The sequence below is a fragment of the Trichinella spiralis genome (assembly GCF_000181795.1).
Source record: "Trichinella spiralis strain ISS 195 chromosome Unknown Scfld1239, whole genome shotgun sequence".
In the NCBI taxonomy this organism is placed as follows: Eukaryota; Metazoa; Nematoda; class Enoplea; order Trichinellida; family Trichinellidae; genus Trichinella; species Trichinella spiralis.
The window spans coordinates 1-1,192 of NW_003528178.1; the positions used below are offsets into that span (position 1 = coordinate 1).

The 1,192-nt window shown below is 41.4% G+C and overlaps 1 protein-coding gene across 1 annotated transcript; it reads right to left on the reverse strand.

The window, feature by feature from the left end:
- Positions 1–342: 342 nt before the first annotated feature.
- On the reverse strand, positions 343–848 carry Tsp_14075 (putative mRNA cap guanine-N7 methyltransferase). The gene is made up of 3 exons (XM_003370061.1): positions 720–848; positions 572–626; positions 343–548 (listed from the first exon to the last, which is right to left on the reverse strand). The coding sequence occupies exons 1-3, from the start codon at positions 846–848 to the stop codon at positions 343–345; spliced, it is 390 nt and encodes a 129-aa protein (XP_003370109.1).
- Between the last annotated feature and the right edge of the window lie 344 nt (positions 849–1,192).

Consider the following 1,192-nt stretch of genomic DNA (forward strand, 5'->3'; position numbering starts at 1 on the left):
TTGTAAATAACGGCACGGTGTGAGCATCAAGCGACTCGGTCGAGCATTTGGAAACTATCATGCCAAGCACATCAAGTTAGGCGTGAGCGAATAAGAGACTACGCGAGTTAATTTTAGACGAATTGCGACGCGACCCTCCCTCTACGCTAGTATGTAAAAAAGAGGTATGTATCCACAATATGAGCTGCAATGTATTTCAATTGTACATTAATTAGATAAAATCATGCAACTCGAATCAACAGATTCATAGAATGCATTGGTTATTGAAAAATAAGTATAACACACACGTAAACGGTAAAACATGAAAAAAATGAGTTGTAATAATACGAAACGTATGCAAATTTAAGGTGGTTCATCAGAATGTAGAGTAATATTAAGCGTAATGAACTGTTGCAAGTTGAGCGGAAGGTCTTCTGGCCCACCGGCTCTTCCCATAGCCGGCGCCTTCCCTTTCGTATCCGTAGTCTTCAGGTCCATCCATTTCTTTATTTGTTTCTGTTCGGCGAGTTGACCGCTCGTCGAGGCTCCGCTTTTAACATTGCTGTACTCTTCAAATTTCACATTTATTCACTTCTTTCTCTGCTATCGCTGCAGGTCACTGGTTTCTGTATATTCGGGGGTGTATTCTCACAAATAATAGAACAGAAGCTTCGTGAGCTGCAGGTATCTTTTTAGTTGCATCATCGCCGGTTTGGAGATGGGAGGTGTGGGATAGATACTGTGTGAGGGTTTTGATGTTTGTTTAGCTTTGTGATCACTGGAGCAACCAGAATGACTTCTTCCGCCGGATACGGATGTTGTTTCAACGATGGCGTAGCTGGTTGTGCCACATGGCTAACTTCAACCATTAGACTGCTTCAGCCGCTCATACTATGCTCCTTCTTCACTGTTTCAGCAACTCATCGGTCTTGAGCAACTTCGATTAAGAATTTGTTTTCTGCTTTTCTTCGATTTTGATTCATGGCGAATGCTGGCAAGCATCACATTCGCCTTGAATGAAAGTGACGTGAAGACAAATTGAACATGCGCCACAACGAACGAAAAACAGTCGTCATTATACAACCATTTTCCATTTCTTCAAGACATAAACACGCTTAGCGGCTTTATTATTGCTTTACTGGCAATCAATCACGTCATCCCTTCTTCATTTGAAACTAATACGTTGTCGATTGGCGTTTTTCATATTTATAAC